General features: G+C 42.3%; 1 protein-coding gene across 1 annotated transcript in view; it reads right to left on the bottom strand.

The window, feature by feature from the left end:
- Nucleotides 1–22,681, bottom strand: part of AKNAD1 (AKNA domain containing 1) — a 35,367-nt gene extending 12,686 nt beyond the window's left edge. The window contains exons 1-7 of the mRNA XM_041748569.1: nucleotides 21,701–22,681; nucleotides 19,395–19,434; nucleotides 18,869–19,017; nucleotides 18,712–18,774; nucleotides 13,738–13,868; nucleotides 6,287–6,443; nucleotides 644–1,153 (exon numbers count right to left, since the gene is read on the bottom strand). Of these exons, the coding sequence (XP_041604503.1) occupies nucleotides 644–1,153; nucleotides 6,287–6,443; nucleotides 13,738–13,868; nucleotides 18,712–18,774; nucleotides 18,869–19,017; nucleotides 19,395–19,434; nucleotides 21,701–22,681 (2,031 nt within the window). The remainder of the gene's footprint in view (nucleotides 1–643; nucleotides 1,154–6,286; nucleotides 6,444–13,737; nucleotides 13,869–18,711; nucleotides 18,775–18,868; nucleotides 19,018–19,394; nucleotides 19,435–21,700) is intronic.
- Between the last annotated feature and the right edge of the window lie 1,699 nt (nucleotides 22,682–24,380).

Here is a 24,380-nt window from a genome sequence, read left to right as displayed (position 1 = left end):
TTTGCACGATTTATAGCTTCTTCGCCTCTGGAAAATCCCCCGAGATGTGGGGTTGGGTTTATTCCAGTGGGCGGACGGAGCGGCAGGGCAGCTGCTGGGGGGGGGGGGGGGGGGGGGGGGGGGGGGGGGCACGCTGCTGTCCAGGTGCGGCTGCAGCCCGGGCCCGGACGCGCTGTGGCCTGGACTCTCCACCAAGGAACCTGGGAGAATCACTTGAGCAGATTTAAAAGAAGTATTCGGGGGGTGGAGGGGGGGCTCGGCGGTGGGGTGTCCGCCTTCGGCCCAGGGCGTGACCCCGGGGTCTCGGGATCGAGCCCTGCCCGGGGCTCCCCGCGGGGGTCCTGCTTCCGACTCTGCCTGGGTCTCTGCCTCTCTGCGTCTCTCATGGATAAGTAAATACAAGCTTTAAAATAACTAAATGGCTATTAGTGCTCCTGCCGAGGCCGCAGCCCAGGGAGGCCGCCACGGGGGTGAGGCCGCCGCGTGCGCATCTCCCCGGGGCGCCGCCGCTCGCACCCCCCGAGGCACAGCGGCAGGATTCGGGAATCGGGGAGGCGGCGGCTTCCCGCACCTGTTCGGGCCCCCCCACTCGACCCCGCGGAGTCCCTCCCCCCACCGCGGGTGGGCGGCGAGGGGCGCTCACCGTTCCAGGGCCCGGCGGCCACCCGCACGGCCAGGGCTGCTCGGCTCCGCCCGGTCCTGCCTCCCCGCGCTGCGCTCCGGCTGCTCCTGCACCGCAAAGCACACTCCATGGGGCCGGGGCTGTGGACGGGGCCGGGGACGGGGACGGGGCCCAGGACGGGGACGGGGACGGGGCCCAGGACGGGGCCGTGGACGGGGACGGGGACGGGGCCCAGGACGGGGCCGTGGACGGGGACGGGGACGGGGCCCAGGACGGGGACGGGGCCCAGGACGAGGCCGGGGACGGGGACGGGGCCCAGGACGGGGCCCAGGACGGGGCCCAGGACGGGGCCGGGGACGGGGACGGGGACGGGGCCCAGGACGGGGCCGGGAGGGTCCTCGGGCCTGCCGCCCCCTTGCTCCAACCTCCTGGCTGCGCGCTCGGGCTCGGCGGGGGGCGGCCACTGTGGCGGCGGCCACGGCGGCGTGGGGGGACGGCCTGGCTGGGAGGGGGCGGCCTGGCTGGGGGCGCCTATCTGGGGGGGCCGGCTTGGGGGAGGCGGCCACTGACAGGGGGTGGCGGCCTGGCGGGAGGGGGGCAGCCACGGGGGGGGGCGGCCACTGGAGGGGGCCACCTGGCTGGGGGGGGCTGGCTCGGGGGGGGGGGGGGGGACGGCCTGCCGCTGCAGAGGCTGCAACCCTGGCCCCGCTTCTCTCCTCCCGATATTTAAAAATCTAGTTTACAGATAAGAGAACATGTTTCCCCTTTATTTCTTTCCTTAGTGTCAAATTACCCGAAGCTCCACTGGAGCTAAATGAACAGATTTAGGCAGATAATTTTAAATCCATCAATCTGACCGCTCTTGGTAGAGCTCTACAAGCTTCTCCAAAGAAATGCATTCAACTATGAATTAAAACAGGGTGTAGAGACTATTTAGAGCCTTAAATTATTGTTTATATGTCCCTTTTTAACACAGAAAAATTACACTACCTCACTGAAGGGCCTGACACTACCCAGCGTGTATTTTTTTTCTGTTTTTTTTAATCCTTTCTGTAAACAGAAAACGTGCTTTTCTCACCATTATAAACACTGCCGGCATAAGCATCGTTGTACAGATAGCTTCTTCCACATTTTGAATTACTTCCTTAGGAAATGTCTAGGTCAAAGGTTGTGAACATGTTTGCGTGATGATACATATTGCCAAACTGCTTTCCGCAAACGTTGGAAGAATTACACAGCCGCCAACAATGTGGGCAGTGCAACTTGACCACACCTTCCTCCGCATCAGGAATCATCCTCGAAAATGTTTTTGTTAATTTAAAAAGGGGGGAGGTGGCATCTTGGGGGTAATTAGCATTTCCTCTGTTATTAAAGGAGATAAACATTTCCCCATGTGCTTATTTATTGGCTGTTTCCTAGTTCATATTCCATATTCTAGTTCATGCCCATTACAGCTTTGGAGGGTTTCAGTATTTCCTGATTGATAAAATTGATCATTTGTTGATTGCTCATTGTGCCAGGTGCTTCTCATACAGCCTCATCTGTTCCTCCTCGCCATCCTGGCATGTTGTACCCATTTGAATGCCCATTTTAATCAACTGAGGCTCAGAATTTAGGCAACATGACAAGGTCACAGTAAGTGGCAGAACTGGGATTGGACCTTTACCCGTATGCTTGTGTTCTTAACCACAATTTTACTGCTCCTCTGTGCACTTGCCAGAGCACTTTGTACAATAAATATCTCTATTGAATGTTATTTGTTCCTAACATTTTTCAACTTGTCTGCCTTTTAAAAAAAAAAAAAAAGTGGCTGCGGTTTCAGTTTTGTAAATATTAGTTAAAATGTTGATGTCAAAGAGGAGGTGGCAATGGCCAAGAAACATGAAAATGAGTGGAATGTCACAAATCGTCAGAGAAATATAGCTCAAAACAGTGAGATACCAGTTTCACTTATCATTCCAGCAAAGTTGGAAAGAAAAAGAAAAAAATTCCCCAAGGGTGGGCTCAGGGGAACACATCTCCTTTCCCATGTGCAGCTGGGGCATGACACTTGCTCAGGGCCAGTTTATCAGAATTTTCACTCTGCGCCTCTTGAACCATTGACCGCACTGCTAGGTTTTTATTGTACGGAAAGAATCAAGAACGGCTGAAAGCCTGCATATAAAACAATGTTACCAAAGCAACGTTTATAATATCAAAGAACCAGAAAAAACTAAATGTCCACCAGCAAGGGATTGGTTAAGTGAATTGGTACAATAAAATACAATGCAGTCCTTAAAAATGAAGCTGTAGGTTTATTCTATGACATTGTTAAGATGCCCACAGTAGAATACCAAATGGAAAAAAAATCATAAAATAATACATTAGGATCCCATTTTTGCAAACACGTGTCTGCAGAGAAAAGATTGTACAGATACACTCTAATGTATTAGCTAGAATTTTTTCTCCATGAAATGTTCTTCTTTGTACTTTTCTCTATCTTCTGACTTATTTTTGCAATAAGAATAAATTATTTTTATAATTTAAAAAATAAAGGCTTTCCCTCCGTGTTTTCTTTGATCACTTCTCACTTTCAGGGCTACAGGGGTAACCCTGCCCTTCACATATAAGGCAGATTTACATAAGCAGAATGTAGGCGGGTGCCCTCCTCCTGAAACTGGGATCTAATGTCCCCTGACATTTGTCCTGGGCAAGTTTCCTCACCTTCCAACTCCTCTCTGCCAAGTCTTTGCAAACTGTGAAGTTCTGAACCAACAGAACTAGTGTTGTTTACTGCTTATTATAATTTTGTCACTATCATTTTAGATGTAAGGGTTTTTAATCCCAGTACTTGCAGCTCATTCATAATGAAATAATCTCAAGGTGTGGCTCCCCCAGACCGGCAGTACTGGCATCACCTGGGAGCTTGTTAGAAATGCAGACTCGTAGGCTTACCTCAGACCCACTGAATCAAAGCCTGTGTACAGTAAGATTTGCACATGATTCCAAGGCACACTGCAGTTGCAGAAGGCCTGATCTAGAGCAGATACCTCAGGCGAGTGTCTCTGAGCACCAAGAGTGGGAAGTATTAGCTTCCCAGCAGCTGTCGCCAGCACTAACATGCAAGGTGTCAGGTAATATAAGAGCCAGGTGATCGCAATGATGCCAGTATCAGAGCCCCGCTCAAGGAGCACTGGTTATGGTCAGAGAGCCAACAGAATGAATGAACTGAACTGAGCAGGACTGGGCTGCTGGCTATGACCTGGAATCAGAGGACCTCATGGCCATTTGATCAGATTAGTCTGTGTTATTGTTGTTTGTTGGGTTTGGGTGGGGGGATTTTGGTGGTTGTTTTTTTAGGCAGTTTGAATTTAGAATCAGTTCTTGAGCTCCGTGGGAGCCTCACTTTGTGGGATTCTTGGCTAAGAGTCATCAGATATTTAACTGCAGCATTCCTAGGGTGATGGGAAGGTACAACCTGGGGTAGAGGGTGGTGGGGCCATCATGTGCCACTCTCCCTTTCTCCTCTCAGAACTTGTCCATCCCTCCCTTGGGAACATAGATGTGAAGGAAGGGGTCTGTTGCTGCCCCAAAGGGCAGCCGGTGTTCCTTCAGAATCCACAGAGCTGCCCAGAGCTGCCTTTAGAATTGCAGTTCCACGGGGAGGGACTCAAATCAGTTCAGCATTCCCACCCCACCTCTGAGGCACCATCACATCCTGGCAGGAGTTCCTGTGCCTGACTCTTCACCTACCTGTCTCCTTCTTATCCCTCCCTCCCAACTCAGTTCAAATCTTACCTGCCCTGACCATGTCTCCCAAGTGACTTGGCCCTCCCACAGTGAGTGACTTTTGGTCACATGCCATTACTTAATAGTCACAAAAGCTAACACCCAGGTACTGTGCTTACTATAAGCCAGGCCCCGTTTCAAGCACTCTACCTATGTTAACTCGACACCATGACAACATAACAATTTCTAACAAGCTGCCAGGTGATAGCAATGCTCTTGGTCTGGGGACCACACTTGAGACGATTTCATTACAAATTAATTGGAAGTGCTGAGAACAAAAATCTGTGAGTCTAAAATGATAATGACAAAATTATAAGGAAAAGCAAACAATAATTCTGTTGGTTTAGAACTTTACAGTTTGCAAGGACTTTTTGCAGAAGAGGGGTTGGAAGCTTAGGCAAGTATTATTATCTTTAATTTATGCAGGAGGAAACTGAGAGACGTTACATAACTTGCCCAAGGTCACAAAGCTGATGAGTGACAGAGCCAGTACTCAGACCCAATTCAGCTCCAGAGTCACAGGAATGTATTATGTTCAGTGCATTGTGCTTTTAAACATTCTGTAATTACACATTAATTTTATTTGTTCATCGTATGTGTCCCTCACAGAAATGTAAGCATCTTGAGGGCAGGTGATTTGTCTGCTTTGTTTGTTTTACACCCAATACCTAGAAAAATGCCTACCATTTAGCAATAAATACTTGAATGAATGAATAATCCTAGCAGTGGATTCTCTTTCCGGAGCCACTTATCATAAAGTTATAGAGTTCTCATTATTGTGCAACAGCTGCTGGCAAACCTGGGACCCAGTCAAGAAAAGCAAACCCAGACCCAAGGGAGCTGCTGGGCGGAAGGCTAGGCTCACTCCCTGGGCTCCCTCATTATACCCACAAGCTAATTCAAGTTCACAACTTGGGAAGCATTGAAACTGTTAAATCCTCAAGGGCTCAGAGGTTACTATCCTGAGCATTCATGCTAGACCAGGTGTTCAGTCAAATATTTGGGATACAAGGATAAGTACAAAGGCACAAGGTCAAGTGAGACCCAGTGCTCTGGAGACACAGACGTCTGAGCAAAGAATTCTGCCCAGGGTGGGGGACTGTGTGTCAAAGTTATATAAATGGCCTAACTCTAAAGCTGAGCCATGAATGAAATTTTGCTGGAAGGGTTAAGTGTTTTGAAGGGGCAAACACACCATTTTGGCAGGGCTAGTATTTACATGATTATCAACATCTTGTTCTTAACTGTGACAAAAATCTATTCAGATTTTGAGTATCAGCCACGGGTTGTGACTTCAGATACTGTCTGGAAAAATTAAAAGGAGTCACTTTAAAGTAATTATCCAGATTATTCAGTTTCTCAGAATTTTAATTTCGTCTGAAATGTTCTGATACTTAAGGCTACAAAAACAAAAAGCATAGAAAGACAGTAGTGATTGATTTGAATTCCTAATCTTGCATATGTGGACAATCCAAAAGAATTTAACTTGAGAGTAGGAAAATGCAGAGTGGGCCCATGGGAAATAGTTCTTCCCATAGAGTGTGTTATTTTTTACGTAGAAGAGGGAATAGACTATTAAGAAAAATTATTTCTTCCAGGCACAATCCCAAAAATGTTGCTGATGAACCACTGAAGAAATAGCTTTTCAGTGGTTCATCAGTTTAAACTGCATTGTTACATCTTAAACTAGTAAGATATTTCAAACACTAACACTTCAAATTGCTTCTAATTTGTAAAAGCTGCTTCTATTTTAAATTGTATGATTCATGGGACTTCGTAAAGTTAAATTTTCATGAAATATTAAAATAGAATTCATGATTTCATGAATTAGGATTCCATAAATGCATCAAAAACATTTTTCCTGGCATAAAAGTAGGCTGTAGGTTGCTGTATTACCTCATTTGAGGGTGGAGAGGTTGTGGATGCCAAGTCATCCGGGATGATTGGAGAACTCACGGGAAGAGAGACGGCTGACGTACATTTGCCCTTATTAATTTTCTCTTTAACATCTTCAAGTAGCATCTCCAACTTGAAGATTTCACCTTCCACTTCTCTAATAGACATAAACAGGCATCGTATTGGGTATGCAGTCAACATTCTAATTAGTAGCAACAGTTTGTGAATATAGCACTGATCTATATTATTAATGTGGTTTGGCTTCAGACAGGAAGGATAATGGACACCCGCCCTGACATGCATCCTGTTTATAGTCTCACTCCAAAGGCCTGGGCTCTAATCCTCATTTCATTATTCATTAGCTGTGTATCCTTGGGGAAAATCACTTAATCTTACTATGCCTCCAATGTCTCAACTATAACATGGGATAACAATACTCTGCCCATCTGGATCTAATTATTTTGAGGTCCCTTACAGTTCTAAGTGCTATGATTCTATGGAAATAATGATTTATGTTAAATGAAAAAAGGAAGGACATGAAATATCTGAATAATCTGATTAATAAGCTTGATCTATAGGCATATGTACATATATGTATACATGTATAAACAAATGTATATGTATAAATGTACACATAAATATAAATACCTAATTTCCCCGAGCCACTACATTTACAAAAATTTACCTCATATTAATCCACAAAGAAAAATCTCAACAAATTCCAAAACATTAAAAATTATACCACTGCTTTCTCACTAAGATCAGGAAAAGACACCACTCCTTTTCAACATTGTACTGGAAGTCCTATCTAATGTAATAAGACAAGAAAAGAAAATGTAAGGTACACAGATTGGAAAGGAAGAAATAAAAGTGTCTTTGTTCACAGATGAAAATCCAAAAGAACTGAAAAACTAGAACTAACAGGCAACTATAGTGAGGTTGCAGGATACAAGGTTAATATATAAAAGTGAATCATTTAGCTATATAGTATGAATGAACAAGTGGAATTTCAAATTAAAAATATCATTTACATTAAGATCCAAAAAAATGAAATACTTAGGTATAAATTTAACAAAATATGTACAAGCTCTATATAAGGAAAACTATAAAACTCTGATGAATGAAATCAAATAACTAAACAAATGGAGAGATATTCCATGTTTGTGGATAGGAAGATTCAATATTGTCAAGATGCCAGTGCTTCCCAACTCAATCTGTAGATTCAATGCAACCCTCATCAAAATCTTGGCTAGTTCTTTTGTGGATATTGACAAAATGACTCTAAAGTCTATATGAAGAAGCAAAAGACTCAGAATAGCCAACACAATATTGAAAGACAAGAAAAAGTTGGAGGACTGATTACCCAACTTCGAGACCTACTATAAAGCCACAATAATCAAGGCAGTGTGGTATTGGCAAAAGACCAGTGGAACAGAATAGAGAACCCAGAAACAGACCCACGTAATTATAGTCACCCTATCTTTGACAAAAGAGCAAAGGCAATGCAATGGAGAAAAGATAGTCTTTTCCACAAATGGTGCTGGAACAATTGGATAGCCACGTGCAAAAAAATGAATCTAGACACAGACCTTATACCCTTCATAAAAATTAACTCAAAATGCATTACAGACCTAATGTAAAATGCAAAAGTGTAAAACTCCTAGAAGATAACATAGTAGAATTATCTGATAATCTTGGGTATGGTGATGACTTTTGAGATACAAAACCAGACACCATCCGTGAAAGGAATAATGATAAGCGAGACTTCACTAAAATTAAAACTTCTGTCAAGAAAATGAGAAGATAAGCCACAGAGCCAAGAGACAATATTGGCAAAAGACTGATAAAGATAAAGAACCATTATCAAGGACACCTGGGAGGCTCAGGGGTTGAGTGTCTGCTTTTGGCTCAGGGCGTGATCCTCAGGTCTGGGATCAGGTCCTGCATTGGGCTCCTTGCGGGGAGCCTGCTTCTCTCTCTGCCTATCTCTCTCTCTCTGTATCTCTCATTAATAAATAAATAAAATATTTTTAAAAAAAGAACCATTATCCAAAATGTACAAAGAACTCTTAAAACTCAACAATAAGAAAACAAACAACCCAATTTTAATGTGCTACAGACCTTAATAGACACCTCACCAAAGAAAATATACAGATGGGAAATAAGCCTATAAAAAGATGCTCCACACCATATATCATCAGGGAAATGCAAATTTAAACAACAATGAGATGCCACTATACGTTAGTAGAATTGCTAGAATATAGGATGCTGACACGGATGTGGAGCAATAGGAACTCTCATTCATTGCTGGTGGGAACTGAAAATGATACAGCCACTTTGGAAGACAGTTTGACAGTTTCTTTCAAAACTAAATATATTCTCACCATTTCATTCAAATACTCCTTGGTATTTACCCAAAGGAGTTAAAAGTTATGTCGACACAAAAACTTGCACACAGATGTTTATAGCAGCTATATTCATACTTGTCAAAACCTGGTGGCAACCAAGATGTCCTTCAGTAAGTGAATGGATAAGTAAACTGATACATCTAGACTGGAATATTATTCATCACTAAAAAGAAATGAGTTATCAAGTCATGAAAAGACATGTAGGAACCTTAAACACATATTACTAACTGGAAGAAGCCCAATCTGAAAAGTCTACATATTGCATGATTCCAGCTGTGTGGCACACTCTGGAAAACGCAAAACTATAGCAACAGTAAAAAGATCAGTGATTGCCTCGGTTGGGGTGGGGGGAGGGATGAATAGGTGAAGTACAAAGGATTTTCAGGACAGTGAAAATTCTCTGTATGATGCCACAAAGATGGATGCAAGTCATTATACATGTGTTCAAAACCATAGAATGTACAGCACCAACAGTAAACCCCAATGCAGACTATGGCCTTTGGATAATTATGATTTATCTGTGTAGGTTCATCAGTTGTAACAAATGTACACTTTGGTGGGGGATGCTAATAATGGGAAAGGCTGTGCATGTGTGCAGGCAGAGATACATGGGAAATCTCTCTACCTCCCTCTCAATTTTCCTGTGAAGGTAAAGATGCTCTTAAAAAATAAAGTCTAAAAAAATTATACCACTGACATTCTTTGATCATTGGAAAGTAATAACAAAAATATGGCAACAACAACAATAAAAAAACCAATTGGAAATTTTAACACTCATACTAATAACTCTTGGGTTCCTAGGAAATAAAAATAGAGATTAGGGATACTCTACAAGTGAGTAATAGATGAGAAACAACATGTAAAACCAATATAACGTAGCTAGTGCAGTACTTTGAGGAAACTTATAGCTTAAAATGCATTTACTAGGGGGAAATGTTCAAAATAAATGATGTAAATATTCAAAACAGGAAGATAGAAAAAGAACGACAAGATAAACCCCCTTAAAGGAGAAATAAATGAAACTGAAAAGAGACCAATAAAACAAAATATTTTCTTTGAAAATATCTATAAAATAAACCAGTAAAAAGTCTGACTGAAAAGCATAAGTAACAGTAAGAATGAAAAAGGAAAGATAGGGATGTCTGGGTGACTCAGTGGTAGACTGTCTGCCTTTGGCTCAGGTCGTAATCCCCGGGTCCTGAGATCAAGTCCTATATCAGGCTCCCCACATGAAGCCTGCTTCTCCCTCTGCCTATGTCTCTGTCTCTCTGTCTGTGTCTCTCCGGAATAAATAATTTAAAAAAAAAATAATGAGAAAATAAAACAGAAGAAAAAATTTTAATCAAATAAGATTGACCAACTCTATGCCTACACAGTTTAGAATCTAGATGAAATGGACAAGTCTCTAAGAAAACATAAATTATTAAAATCTACTCAAAAAGAGGTAGGAAATCTGAAAAAAAAAAAAACAGAAAAAAATAGAAAAGATTATTGAGAATCTATCCCCTAAAAAGGCACCAAATACAAGTAGGATTATGAGTTCTAGAAAGACTTTTAAGTAACCTTTTTGTTTTCTTTTTTTAAAGATTCATTTATTTATTATTTATGATAGACAGAGAGAGAGAGAGAGAGAGAGAGAGGCAGAGACACAGAAGGAGGGAGAAGCAGGCTCCATGCTGGGAGCCCGACGAGGGACTTGGTCCCGAGACTCCAGGACGGTGCCCTGGGCCAAAGGCAGGCGCCAAACCGCTGAGCCACCCAGGGATCCCCTAAGTAACCCTTTTGAAACATAAAAAGAAAAGGGAAAATTTCCCAAATCATTTTATTGTTAAATATTAGGGTATTTATTGATATATGTTATTATATTAATAGATTTAGGAAATAAACTAAATAGATCTCTACCTCCCATTTGATTAAACATTTTCCTAAATTAAAAAAATATACTCCTAATAAAGTAGGAGTAGAAGAAAACCTTCTTGATAAAGCTTATCTACTTGAAACTACAGCAAGCGTCATACTTGGAAAAAAAAATCCCCCTTAGTGTTCAGAACATGATAAGAATGATTGCTTTGCTACTATTATTTATCATCGTTTTAGAAAACCTAGCAAATAAAATACACTAGTAAAAAGAAATGTGATATATAAGAATTGGAGGGAAGAAAAGATAAAGTATAAATATTTAGGAGGGAACTGGGAGAGAGGAGAACCTATCATTATTTTCAAATGCTATGACTGTCATACCTAAAAACTAAGACAATCAACAAACAGAACAGAATTGGGTAAGGTGGCCCAGCACAAATTGAATATATGATTTTTCTTTGTTTCTTGTATATCAATTATGGAAAACATCTGTTACTCATGTTCAGAAAACCTATAAAATACCTAGGAATAAGTCTAACAAAACATACATGAAATCTACATGAAGAAAACACACTCCTGGATGGGAACACTCATTACAAGGTTTCAACTCTTTAATCTGTAAATTCAACACCATCCTGAACAAAATTCTAGTGGAATTTCATTAAGGAAGTTCGGCGAGCTGATTATAAATTTTATGGGTAAGAAGAGTGCAAGAACAGCTAACAAAACTTAAAGAATAAATATTTCAAAATATACACTGCACTGCAGTCATTTAAAACTGTGTGGTTAGGTGATCCCTGGGTGGCGCAGCGGTTTTGCGCCTGCCTTTGGCCCAGGGCGCGATCCTGGAGACCGGGGATCGAATCCCACGTCGGGCTCCCGGAGCATGGAGCCTGCTTCTCCCTCCGCCTGTGTCTCTGCGTCTCTCTCTCTATCATAAATAAATAAATTAAAAATTAAAAAAAAAAACTGTGTGGTTAATGTGGGAATAGAAACGTAACTCAGTGGGATAGAAGAGAACCAGTCCCATCTACACGCGGAGAGGTTTTTTTTTTTTTTTCTTAATAGGATAAAAGTGGCTTTTCTACCCAGTGGAAAAGCCTGCTCTACTCAGGAAGCAGCAGGAGAAAGATCTCAGCATGGAAAGCTATATTCATCATCAAGTAAAAATATAGGAAAATATGCTCTAATCTAGCAAGTAAACAAGAACTGAGCAGAGGACAAGGAGAGGCTGAAAATCTGAAGGAAGTAAAATGGTGGAGCAAGGCCTGAAGGTCGTGGGAAGAAATGGGTTTAAGGACCATGGCCATGTGGGTTGGAAGTGAGTGAGGAAAGAAAGAGGAGGTGAAAACATGCAGATCTAGAGGTGGGGAAAAGACATTTTTTAAAAAGTTGATTTATCTTTTAGTTATCTCTACATCCAACGTGGGGCTTGAACTCACAACCCTGAGATGAAGAGTCACCTGTTCTTCCAACTGAGCCAGCAAGGCACCTAGGAAAAGACATTTTTGAGGGAATTTGTGATCTTTTCTGCAAAGCAGAAGACAAGCTGATATCAGAGAGAAGTAATTGGTGGAGGCAGGGCCCCATTTCTTGGCCCCCTGGCTTCTGGTGTTAGCATGTGAAATGACCATCAGACTGCTTTCTGACAAGATGCATGTAATAAAATAACTATTTTTGCTTATTACCTTTTAAAAGCAACAATAAGGTTTTCACAAGAGCACATAGTGGACTTAAGCAAGTAATTAGTCAGTGAATCTGCAGAATTCTTTCCCTTGCAATGGCCTTTGGACTCAACACTTAGAAGGTTCTGGACAATTAATTGTATGGGTTTCTGCTCCTTGCCACTTTATGCCTATGTGAGAACAAGAGGACCAGTGTCAAGATGGGTAGCCTCACTTGCTCTGACATGGTTTTAACTCAGTTTGAGGAGAGACTGGGTCCTTCCCTTGCCCCAGTATTGAAAGCTTTTCCTGTTTCTGGGATATAATTGCAGTTGAAACTCTTTTGATTTATACTGGGTCCAGCACACTGTGGGTGTAACTAGGATATAAATACGGCGTTGCATAACTTTGGTCTTACTGCACACAGAGGCCTGACTTTAAAATGACTGCTCAGACAAGTGGGATTCCTTGGAATAGAAATATCCTCCCTCTATTAGTTTTTAAATAAATAGTGAAAATATGTAGAGATCTTTCTTTCCCACAAAACAAAATAAGCCTTTGGGCGGGGGGAAAGAAGTCAATATTAAAACCTCATCCTTGCTGTCTAATTATTCCGTGTTGAAATAACAGTAGACAGAGATTCCGTTCATCTTAAGAAAGTAAAATTGTACTTTGGGGAAAAAAACACCTCAGGACATGAATGCCAAAATATAAACCATTCAAGTAATCTGGCATCAAGAATGATTCCATGTTAAAACGCTATGAATAGAAAGGGCTGAATTTACAAGGATTAAGCCTCCTGAATGAATTCTTTTAAACCATACCAGGAAATTAAATGGAAACAATCCTAGCCTTAAGTCCTGGAATACATCTTAAAATTATTTGGGTTGGAGAGAGAGGAGCGCAGGGCCAGAAAACATGGCCAGTTGGAAACTTCAGTGAGTTTGCTTCCAAGTTTCTAATGTGAATTAACTCAGAAGTCATTTTCCCTCTAAGCTTTAATATCGTCCCTTTATGGGGATCTGTGGGTCCCTCAGCCCCACATTAACCAACCTAACAATGGTGCTTTTGTGCCCACTGCCCCTCTGGAATTATCTGTGGATGGGAAAGAGGGGGACAGAAGAACCAGCCAGGGGGAATAGAGGCACGACATGAAGAGCTTGGAGAGAAGGCTCTCTGGGGTGAACGCGTGAGCCCTTCTATGGTTTTCTTGTGCCGTTCCGGGTCTCAGAACCAGTTCTGACACCCAAGAAAGGACAAGATTGTGGTACAAAATCTGTCCCCCATGAGACAGCTGTTCCTGTCTAGGCCTCCATCCAGGTCAGTGCCCAGCACAGGACTTCATATGTAGCAGGAATTCTGCGCTGTGTGTCGCCAGGGGGTAACAGTGGCACTGGTGGCACACTTTTAGCTGATCCTAGATCAGGGGCTGTGCAGGCACGAAGCCAGCAGCCACATCAGAATCCCACCTGAAGGAGGTTGCCTCTGCCCCCTCCACCTCACACAGTTTAAGCCTGACCTTTCTGGATCAAAGTCACCGACAGCTGGGGATTCATGCCTGTGAACCTGTTTCAAAGTCAGATGCTTCTCCTTGTTGTCCAGAAACTCCTGCTCCAGCAGTTCAAGGTGTCCCTGTAACTTCTCCAGGACCTGCAGCAGTGAAGTCACCAGAATCATACACATGTAAGCCTCTGCATGTGGTTGTTTCCCCCCGAAATACAAGGAGGGTGTACTCTACAATCGGTTCAAAATGAAGTCACCATCCTTCTCCTGGCAATTGTTTTGTTTCAGAGTCTGGCCTCTAAAATGCAGACAGTCCGAAAATCCACCTCCATGTTTACAACATCCTCCTAGCACACAGCCTTTTCAGCACGCTGACCTGATTTCTCTCTCAGAACCCCATCAGGGGCCTCTGAACTTCCCTAATAGGATGTCAATAATCTGCGCTTTTGCAGAACGAGTTTTAGCTTATAGAGCACTTTCCTGTGCATTATCTTAGTTAATCCACACATCAATGTTGTCAATGTTGCAAAATAGATTTTATTATCTCAGTTGCATACAGGAGGAAACCAGAGCTCTAGGAGTGATGTCTGAAGCTACGTAGACCTTAAAAGGGACTGATGTGAGAGGACCCGAGTTTAAGTCTATGGCATGTGGAGTGCCATGTGAAGTTTAGCCAGAGTTTCGAATGGGTCTTTGAGACATCCATACACACAGCTTTGGGCAGATGAATACTTACACCATGCAAGTTAAGGTCTTGTCTTGATGTGTAGAAGCTTCAGCTCCCTGAGCACTGCCTGGGTGTGGCCCTCAGCCAAAGTATGAGAAAGAAAAGTTATATCAGGCACAACAATACCTGGTCTCAGAGATTTTATTCCAGTTGGGATAAGAGACTGGATTTGAGGATTTTGCCATGGTTCAGTAGAAGAAGTGAGACCTAAGTCAGGCTTGAAGAATGCTCAGGAGGGCCTGGACCAGGCAGTGTTCATGAACATGGAAAGCAAGAAATGACTGGCGAGATATTGCATATAACACAATGGGGTTACGGGATCAGACATTCCAGGGTTCAAGTTCAGACTCTTTCACCTAATAATTGTGTGATGTTAGTCAGCTTGAACTCTGAACTTCAGTTTTGTCATCTGAGATAAAAATAGCCTTCACCTCATACTGTGAAAATTAAATAAGTTCATGCTGAGTGCCAGGATTTCTGATTTCTAAAATCAGATTTCTGATTTTAATTCTGATTTCTAAAAATGAAAAAAAAACAAGTTTGGAAACATATTGGCCAAAGGACATACAAAATGCAGGTGTGGTCGATGTTTTCCATGTCCCCTACCCCCAGATTCATCCTCTGTCTTTTCTGCGAGCCAGCCGGGAGGCTGACCTTCAGTGGACCACCTCTACAGGCTCCCTCGCCCCGGCATTGGTTTCAGCCAATGGAAGGCAACAGGAGAAGAGAGAAATGCAGAAGGATGAGGGAGGGGTCTCTATGTCCCTGATGTCCTCCTGCCTGTATCAGCTACTCCTGCAGCTATAGCTACTCTTCCTGGGCTCCAAAATCTGCTCTTCTTACTCCCTTCTGCCCCACTGTTCTTACCAGCACTGTTGTAAAATGATGCCTTAGTAAACTCTCCTCGGTTGCTCCACTGGAGTAAACCACCAGGGTCTTGTGAGGACCCTGACTGACACTGTAAATCTCACAGACAAAGCTCAGGCTTCCAACTTGGGAGGCAGAAAAAATGTGAAACCCGACTTAAAATGAGGAATTTGAAAAAGCTAATGGATCTGAATGAAGCTGTCAACGTTAGACTAGTAGAATTTTCAGTGAGAGCAGGAGAACCAAGTGGAGATACCCACAAGCATTTGGAGCTGTGGATGAGAAGTTAGGACCAGTAATTTAAGAACTGGTAGATGGGAATGGCAGTGAAAACCTTGAGAAGGAATTAGGTGTTCAAGGGAAAGAGAAAAGAGAGAAAGCCAGTCACAAGTTGTAACTTAAGATCTTGGGATTTAAATTGTGTTCTCTCTCAGAAGAGAAGGCATGGTTTTCTAGCCATAAATTACCTCCTGTAATTCTCACAGGAACTCTGAGATGGGAAGACACACCACATGGCCTTAGGTCATAACCACCAATACATAGAGCCAGCGTATCTGCTCCAACATCCAACTGCTTTCCATCCTGTGGTGCTGCTCATGCTGACATTAGTTTTAGCTCTGCTGGCCTTCTTCCAGCACTGAACCAAATGGATCTGGAACTCTCAGGCCAAGGCTGACGCTGTGCGGAGTCACCTTGACTCTCTGTCCTAGCATGAATCCCCAAACGTCCTCCAGCATCAAGGAGAAACTTCCTGGATCAAAGCCGCAGAAGGCAGGTGCCTGGAACCAGTTCCCTCTGCTTTGTTCAGCCCTTTGAAAATCTGCGTTCCCCCGTTCCTGAAAGCCCAGGGTTTTTTGGTCTCTCCTTTATCATTCACTCCTCAACTCCTGCAATCTGGCTTCTACAGACCTACCATTTTATTGAAACCATGTTTGCCAAGGTCCATCGTGATCTCGTGGTTGCTGAATCCAATGCACTCCTTGATTTGACATTTACTTATTTGACATTTCCCCTTGTTTTCTTTCTTTCTTTTTTTTTTTTTTTTGTCAGATTGTATTTATTTATTCATGAGAGACACAGACAGAGAGGCAGAGACACAGGCAAAGGGAGAAGCAGGCTCCATGCGGGGAGCCCGATGTGGGACTAAATCCGAGGACCCCGGGATCAGGCCCTGGGCCCGAGGCAGATGCTCAGCATCTGAGCCACCCAGACATTCCTTCTTTTGGCTTTAACAGCTCTGCCGCCTGTAGGTCCACCTTGACCTTTCAGGCCACTCCTCGTAGGTCTCCATTGAGGACCCCTCTTCTTTAACCTGCCTCTGTTTGCAGATTCTTTCCTTTTACTTCTTTACTGCTTACTTTGCATGTTGCCTGGGCAATCTCATAGACTTCATAGCTTCAACCCACAGCTAGACCCAAGTTCACCTTTCTGGCCCGAACAACTCCTCTAAGGCCTAGATCCACTGATTTAATTGCCTACTGGATCTCTCCAGTTGGATGTCCTATAGGGACCTCAGCATGAACTTGACACCTTGTCTCCTGCTTGCCTCCCACACCCATTAGGAACTGGATCTTCCATTTTTAGTCCTGACCTTGGTTGCCCAAGCTAGAAATCTGAAACTCATCCAAGCCTCCTCCCTTCCTTTATTCACCGGTCTTAATCTGCCACCACTTTGTTAAACTCTTAGATTTGTTCCCCTCTCTATACTCATTGCCAATTTTGTTTCAGGCCCTCATAACTTGTTACCTGGAGTATGACTTCCTAGCTATAGCCTTGCCCCCAGGGGCTTGCCACTCCTTGGCTTTCAATACTCCAATTTTGCCCCATCACTCAATTTCAGGACCAAATCTAAGCTCCTTATCATGTGTGTAAAGGTCTAGTCCTAACTCTCCCTCTAGTTTCCTCCTTTTCTCTTCACCACATGTATCCTGAGCTCCATCTGGCCAATTAAAATGCCATACAGTTCCTTAAACTATCAGCACTTTCTGCCCCCTGTGCCACTGTACCTGCTGATTCCTTTTCTTGGAGCACCCCCTTACCCCTACTTTGCCAGTCTCACACATATTCATCCTACACTATCAAGCTCAGAGGTCAATCACTTCTAGGGAGCCTTCCAAAGTGCCCTCTAATTGGCAAGGGTGAGCTTCTCCGAGGCTGCTATTAGCATCGTATGTAACATTTCTTGAGCTTCATGCTGTTTGTCTATTTACCAATCTTTTGTTCCTAGGAGACTGTCAGCCACTTGAAATTGCTCTTTCATCTCCAAATCCCTAACACCTAGTACAAAGTCTGGGACATAGGAAGTACCTGATAAGTGTGTGTTGAATGAATGAATGAGTTATTTGATTAATTCAATGAGTGAATGAATAATGCACTGTGTCTCTTAACATTGGAGTCTTCCTAGTTTTTGTCTATGCTGTCTGGTTTCTACTGCATAGCCTACCCTGAGTTTTGTTTTGGTTCTTCACATCAGGACTTCTGACCACCTGCCTTCTGACCACCTGTTGCTGACCTAATGGCCTGAGCGACATATTTGACCTTGCACATTTCTGGCTCTAGTAATCTCAGCTTTTTACCCAGTTGCCATGCTCCACCCCCCACTTCCCACAACCCTGGCACTGAAGAACAAGGCTGTGTGGTTACAATATAAATTAGTGATTTGATGAAATGCAACAACAAGTAAGGATGGGAAAGTCACAGATTTTGATCTGAAAAGTATAGCTTTAAGATCAGTTTAAGTTTTCAAAGGTTTATATACTGAGTTTTCAGATACTGTCACATTTTATAAACGTATCCCCCAAGACCCAACAACTCTGGATGAGTTTGCCCTTTATAATAACTGACATGTTATTCTTTTAAGGCTACTATGGTCTCAGATTTATTGTGGGGTGACTGCTAAGAAATAATAGCCATAAGTAACAGATTCACCTAAGAATGAGAGAGGGCTAAATAACTATAGAAATAGAGTTTTAAGCTCTTTCAGCCCCAGTAACACAAAGCTCTTGAGCCTCAAATAACCAATGAGATACTCAGCCTCAGCATGTTGGGAGGTTGGGTGGCGGCAGATGGGAAGATGGGGAAAGGGAAAAAATGTAAATTAAACACTGACAACATTTTGTACTGGTTACCAAATATATCAAGCTTGAAATATGTCTTTATTTTTTATTTATTTTTTTGAAATATGTTTTTAAATCTTAATTTAAGTCAGCATTAATAATTAAGGACATAATATATGTAAGACACAAAGCCAGGCCTCTTGAGGTTACTGCCCTTAATCTTCAGCAAAGCATTTCCACCCCCACCAATGTAGAGAAAACATGGTGCTATAAAGTCATTTATATTTACTCATGTCAAGTTCCTTAACAAAGATGTTTAAAACTGAATAAAATTTATTACCAGTTTCTTGTCTTGCAAATGATAGGGAGCGTCCTGTGCTATGGTTTTGGAAAATTCTTGTACCTGCAGTGGAAAAGTATAATGATTCGTTAATGGCATGATGTCTTATGTCTGAATTTGGTCTTCTATTGGCCATAATTAGCTTTAAAAATATTACTTTAATCTTCAGTTGATCAGTCTGTTCTTTTAACTTCTGGCACATCTGTTTCCCTCGGGTTATCTTTTGAAATATGTACGAAGAACTTGGGGAAGGGTCTTTCTGAGAGGTTGATGACACCTTAAAGAGACTGGCCTCAGATTCTATTCCTGTATAAGAAAGAATAAGTTTGGCTTCCATTTGTCTCAACTTCACTGCAGACTTATTAAGTACTAAAAATAGAAGTCTGTAGCAACCACCACCATTTGCTATTAAAAAAAAGTTTTCAAAATGTATATCTAAATCAAAAAGGTTTAAAAATGTTAGTACCTAGGGCGCCTGGGTGACTCAGTTGGTTAAGCATCTGATTTTGATTTTGGCTCAGGTCATGATCTCAGGGTCAAGAGAGCAAGCCTGGCATCTGGTTCCATGATGGGTGTGGAGCCTGCTTAAGATTCTCTCTCTCTACCTCTCCCTCTGCCCCTCCATCCATCTCCTCTGCCCCCCCCCACAAAAAATAAAAAAAATAAAATTAAAATGTTAGTACCTGTGAGATATTCTTGGTGAATATGTATTGTGGTTTCCATCTGTACAAAGGATAAGAAACATTATTTATTGTTGATGAAACTGGTCAATGACACCATTATTCCAAGTGATCCAAAATGTTGTGGTCATCATGGGGGCATCCCAGAATTGTGTCAAGAGCTGAGTCCCTGGTGCCAAGGTTGAATTCTACTCTGACACCTATCTGCTGGGTGACTCAAGGCAATTACTCCATGAACCTCAAATTCCTCAACAATGAGGATAGAAATAGAACCTACCTCCTAAGGTTGTTATGAGGATGAAATGAAATAATATCCGGTACATGGTAAGCATTCCTAACATGCCAGCTGTTACTACTACCATGTTTGATGCTATTATGGGAAATACTGAAACATTTTTCCTAAAACTGTTGTCACCAGCTCTGTTGCTTCTGCTATCACTAATATCATGCACAGTAACCATTCGTTGGAAAATAACATTAGAAAATACGCATTAAATTCCAAAATGTGAGTCAAGATAGTGATTGTTTACTCACCACAGACAAACAGGACAGGAGCTTAAATTCTAGAGTGACCCACCTTGAGGGTCTTCCCACTATTCTCAACACATAAAAGCTCAGAAACACGCTAGTACCTGAGAACTCAAACTAGACTTTGGTTATTATGAATATCTCAATTGTATGGTGGATAGTCTAGTTCCTCAACCTAAACTGACAAGACTAGAGAAAAATCAGACACTTGACTTTGGACTGCCACTGCCAGGGAGGGGTGCCTAACATCCATTCTGCTCCTACACTGAGGACTTGCACACCCAGGGGGTGTTTTTCTGCAAGCAGAATGAGAACCTCTGAGACTTGCCAGTGTCAGACACAGAAACATTATGAGTCAAGGCCAGGTGGGCTGCCAGCTTCAGGTGTGTGTGTGTGGGGGGGGGAGAGCAGGTGTGTGTGAGTGTTCTGCTCAAGCTTCCCAGAGCATTCAACCAAAAGAGAAGGGAGTTGAAACATGAAGGTGTGGAAATGGAAACAGGCAGAGAGTGTTCAGTCCAAAGTGCCTTCATACAAACCTTAAGGGAAAGACCATCCTTTGATGGCAAAGTGCCAGAGAACTAAAATGCTAACAACTGAACCTCAAATAATCAATGAGATCCCAAGCCCCAATGTGTTGGGAAGTTGGAGGGGGGGATGGGAAGATGAGGAAAGGAGAAATAGTATAAATTAAACATTAACAAAATTTGGTCTTCGGGGGCACCTGGCTGGCTCAATCGGTAGAGCACGAAGCTCTTTATCTTGGGGTCATGAGTTTGAGCTCCATGTTAGGTGTCGAGATTATTTAAAAAATAAAATCAAATCCCAATGTAAGTGTTAAAAAAATGTGGTACTAAATAGTTACCAATATAGCAAACTTGGAATAAGTTCTTAAAGGTCTTAATTTGATTTTATTTAGCATTAATAACTATCATTAATAATAATAAGGGTGTAATGTATGGAAGACAGAAGGCCAGGCCCCTGGGGGAATTAGGCAATGGAAAGATGAAGACAAGTTTGCTGCCCTCCAGAGTATTCAAGTCTAGTGGAAGAAACAGATATTCTCAAATTACTATGATCCAAAGCAGGCTGAGATAAATGTTCTGACAGAAACCTAAACAACAGGGGATCCCTGGGTTGCTCAGCGGTTTGGCGCCTGCCTTTGCCCAGGGCGCGATCCTGGAGTCCCGGGATCGAGTCCCACGTCAGGCTCCCGGCATGGAGCCTGCTTCTCCCTCTTGTGTCTCTGCCTCTCTCTCTCTCTCTCTTTCTCTCTCTATCATAAATAAATAAATAAATCTTAAAAAAAAAAAAAGAAACCTAAACAACAGAGGATATGAAGGACTAACTGGGGATGGGAATGAGTGTCAGGAAAGTCACACAGTCAACTGGCAATTGAAGGAGGCCACGAAAACAAGGAGGTCTTTGATAAGCAGAGGTGGGATGTTCCACGTGGGGCAGGAGCTTAAAAGGTACAGGGCCAGAGAGCTTGGGGACCAGCCAGGTCACTGAGGATGACTCCTGGGGGATGAGAACTAAGTTTATAAGGGTAGGATGGAGCCAAAAACATGGGAAAACTCAAATTCTAGGTCAAAGAATTTGGAGTTTATTCTCTGATGGTGTTGTTTTTTGTCTAGCCCCTGATTCTTCTCAGGAAGACACCTTCTGAGCTTCTGACCAGGTCAAAGATTAGAAGTCCTTTCCATGTGCCTCACAAAGACTCACACAGATATGGATGAGCAGTGGCCCCGAGTATGCATTTCCTAGAGATTGCTTTCACTTACCTCTACCTGTTGTGAAGATTCAGCACTTTTCCTTTTCTGCTCTTGTTTTTCAATACAGTTTGACCTAGACATGCTTTCTAAAATATCTTGCACAATAACTGACTTATCTCTCAATTTAGGAGAAAAGCTGGCTTGTTTATCTATTGTAAGGGGTTTATTAATTATGTTGTTTTTAGGGGTTTTCACTTTGGGTGCAACTTTAGAGAAATCAGATAGCTGGTAATGAAACTGACCATGGCCATGTTTGAACCCATTGCCTGAAACTGCTTTTTCAGTCTGCAGTTTCTGGGGTAGCTGCCCTTGGCAACTTTTTGGTTTATCATGTGGACTCCTGATTTTAGTTAGAAAATTTATAGTTTCTTGATGGCTGCTCTCTCCAGCAGCCTGTATATCAAAGGTGTTTTCTTCTGTCATAGTTCGAGAACAACAGGGCACATTGCTGTGTTCACCATCCCTTTTGGGGCTCAGTTGGTCTGTGAGTTCTGGGGTTTGTTCTTTTGGCCAAGAATTCTTAACATGGCACAAAATAATGTTTTTAATAATAGCTTCATCAGAACTGTCAGCATCAGCAATCTCTGGGAGAGTTTCACAATTAATGCCTTGACCTTTTAAGAATTCCTCATTGGAAAGGTGATGGAGTAAAATATCAGAAATGTTTGACTTTGAAGGGTCTCTTTCATTAGTCAGAATGTCAAGATTTGTGGTAGATTGCTTCTCTGTATCATAGTTTTTGTTGATAACAGTTTTAGTCATTTTACCCAGAGTCATGGTTATGTCTGCATTTCTGCAAGTCCCTTTATATGTAGCCTTTCCTTGAGGGTCATCTACTGTTAAACTAATTTGATTTGAGACATCAAGGATGTCATTTTTTGAGGTAAAATTATAATCATTGTATATCTTAGTTTGGGAGAAATCCCCATCATAAGGCAAATCTTTTGGTTGCTTAGAAGTTGTAGCTTCTGAGAAATTGGCTTTGTCCATGTATATGCAGCCTGACCTCCTTTGTTCTTTGTTGCCTGTTCTTGATGTTAATTGTAATAGTAGATCTTCTGGTTTTCATTGATTGTCTTCATTGCATGTCCTATTCTGTGCAAAATGAGAAGAACCTCATTGTTAAATATACTGGAATAAGGTATGAAACTATGCTTATGTTGCTATTTATGCCAGAACAAAATGGATGCTTTTCATTTAGGAAATTCTGTTACAACCATGTATGCAGAATGCTCAGCCAAGTGATATATAAGCAAGGAAAAAAAAAGTTTGGGAGGATATTTAAAATTTTTCATTTATTGAATTTGGGGGGAGAATTTGGTCTCTGGTCTCCCAAATATTTATCAATTTCTCCTTAGAAATGCTATTTGGAATTTATTCTACCCAAATAGGAGCTTAGGAAGCAAGTGAAAGATTGTTATTTTAAAGTGCCAGAGGGGGATCCCTGGGTGGCGCAGCGGTTTGGCGCCTGTCTTTGGCCCAGGGCGCGATCCTGGAGACCCGGGATCGAATCCCACATCGGGCTCCCGGTGCATGGAGCCTGCTTCTCCCTCTGCCTGTGTCTCTGCCTCTCTCTCTCTCTCTCTCTGTGACTATCATAAATAAAAAAAATAAAAATAAAAAAATAAAAAAAAATAAAGTGCCAGAGGGCGGGGAGGGGGCAGCAGGCCTGGGCCTTCCCCGCCTCAAAATAAATAAATAAATAAATAAAAATAAAATAAATCAGTAAAATAAAATAAAGTGCCAGGGATTGCATGGTACTGAAAGCTGGCTCAGCTCAAATATAACCACCAGCCTTCTCTGCTTTGGTGGTGGTGTTTTTTTCCATCTGTCCCTCCAGACGTTCTGGTCCCTGTCCTTTTCCCCCTTTCTCCTGTATGTTAAAGAAAGGCAGAGGACTAATAGAAATAGGACCAAGGAACAAAAAGTGCTTTTGAACGCCAGCCTCCCTTTTCTAATTAAAACCTGGGCAGAACCCAGAGAGGAGAGGCTACTTTGCTCTGAGCAGTCCCACCTGGTTGCCACAGCCTGGTTGTAGTAGTATCTTAGGGGCACTTCAGAAAATGGTCAGAGCAAAACTATCTGCCATTTGATATCGGTATTTCTTTTTCTTTTTTTTTTTTTTTAACAAACTTGAAAACATCCATTTATATATCTCTTTTTGACTTGCAAACTTTTGGAACAACTCCTTAGAAGAAGTAAGATTTCCTCCAGTTTTAAATGGAATAATTGAAGCTCTGACTCAACCAGGGGATCTGAAGCCACCAGCTCCCTCCTTTGCTCATATAATGACAGGGTTGAATGAGTGGATCTCTGAAACTGTCTCCTCCTCTAAATTTTTATGAGTCTGTGAACTTGTGGTTTATTAGATAATCTGAAAATCTAAAATAATATGTTTAACACCCCCAAAATGAGTTAATTCTCCAAGAAAAAGAGTAGTATAAACTAAATGTGGTAAAGACATTTACAGAACATTGTTCAAAAATCTTAATTTATAGATATGTGCCGATGTTAGAGAACTCAAATCAAAAAAATAATTTGTTTAAAGTGAAGGGGTGGGAAGAGGAAATGGAGGGAGGGAGAAGAAGGGAAGAAGGGGAAGAGGAAGAAGAAGAGGGGGAGGAGGGAATAGGGAGAGTAGGAGGATGGGAGAAGGAGAAGAAGAATCACTGTAGGATTAATTTAAATT

Source organism: Vulpes lagopus, chromosome 3 (genome assembly GCF_018345385.1).
Source record: "Vulpes lagopus strain Blue_001 chromosome 3, ASM1834538v1, whole genome shotgun sequence".
Lineage (NCBI taxonomy): Eukaryota > Metazoa > Chordata > Mammalia > Carnivora > Canidae > Vulpes > Vulpes lagopus.
This window is presented reverse-complemented; position numbering and strand designations above follow the sequence as displayed.